This window comes from Hippocampus comes, unplaced genomic scaffold, assembly GCF_001891065.2.
Source record: "Hippocampus comes isolate QL1 unplaced genomic scaffold, H_comes_QL1_v1.1 C16876070, whole genome shotgun sequence".
Classification (NCBI taxonomy): Eukaryota; Metazoa; Chordata; class Actinopteri; order Syngnathiformes; family Syngnathidae; genus Hippocampus; species Hippocampus comes.
In genome coordinates, this window is record NW_017840457.1 from 1 (window position 1) to 1,073 (window position 1,073).

The following is a 1,073-nucleotide window of genomic DNA, read 5'->3' on the forward strand; positions in this document are numbered from 1 at the left end:
AAAAAAAAAAGAAAGCCATCTTTTTGGAGGAAAACATTTTATTCAAGAAAAAAAGTCTAAAATGGTGATTTAAAATGGCTTTATTCTGATCACAACTTGTTCTCAAAGGAAACGTAACTCACGGTGTACGCTTTGCTTTTGCTGACGAGGATTTTGGAGATGCCAAAATCGCCGATCTTGACGATCATCTGGTGCTTGTCCAGCAGAATGTTCTGCGTCTTGAGGTCCCTGTGTAGGATGAGCTTGTTGTGCACGTGGTAGAGGGCCAGCAGGATCTGCACAAAGAAGTGAAGGATGGTGTCCTCGTCCAGCAGCGAGTTGCAGCGCTTCTGGATGTAGTCGGCCAGGGTGCCACCTGCATGTCAACATTCATATGGGGAGGAATGCTGAGCAAATATCAAGCCCGTCAGCCAACCGGCTTCGGGATCTGATTTGAAGGACATTTCGCGAAGCGCTTATCGTGTCATCGGACCCCAAACTGTGTCTTTTCAGCCGCGGCTTCATGTGACTTTTTTTGCGGATCCGCGCACGGCGCACTTGTTCCCAAAGTTTCATGTGGGCTGGACGTGGCTTACCGGGTGCATACTCCATGGCAATCATGAGCGCCTTGTCTTCCAGGAAGTTCTCGTAGTACTCAATGATGTTGGGGTGGTTGAGCAGCTTCAGCACCTGACACTCGTTCTGAGCGGCCAGGCGCTCGTCGCGGGACATCTGCTCCACCGGGATCTCCTTCAGGATGACCAAAGCGCCGTCGCTGCGCCGCCGACACAGGTGGACGATCCTGAAGGACGGTTGGGGTCCATTAACAAGACTTTGGAGCGGAGAGACCAAATGTGTCCAAAATACAGCCTGGGGGCCGTTTGGGGGCTCTGGATGTCTTTCGTGAGCCGCCGCCACATATTTGAAACAAAACGGCAATCGTGGCTCGCATTAACAGGTTGCAAATGTTGACAACGGGAAAGGAAAAAACGTTTAAATGAGGGATCAAACCTGTGGACCTGCACATTCTGAGGCCCACGTGCTAACCGGTCGGTCATCGTGCTGCCTTGTGCTAGTTCTACTCCAGAAAAAAA

The 1,073-nt window shown here is 50.8% G+C and overlaps 1 protein-coding gene across 1 annotated transcript; it reads right to left on the reverse strand.

The window, feature by feature from the left end:
* Positions 1–89: 89 nt before the first annotated feature.
* LOC109509387 (serine/threonine-protein kinase Nek8-like) lies at positions 90–856 on the reverse strand. Its single transcript, XM_019859241.1, has 2 exons — positions 576–856; positions 90–355 (listed from the first exon to the last, which is right to left on the reverse strand). Exons 1-2 carry the CDS (start codon positions 709–711, stop codon positions 90–92), a joined length of 402 nt encoding a protein of 133 aa, XP_019714800.1. The 5' UTR covers positions 712–856.
* Positions 857–1,073: the final 217 nt, after the last annotated feature.

Bases quoted from the DNA above. Each gene is read 5' to 3' on its own strand.
- LOC109509387 (XM_019859241.1), bottom strand. From the start codon at position 711: ATGTCCCGCGACGAGCGCCTGGCCGCTCAGAACGAGTGTCAGGTGCTG. The intron at 356-575 runs GTAAGCCACGTC...GTTGACATGCAG, and splicing joins TGCCATGGAGTATGCACCCG to GTGGCACCCTGGCCGACTAC.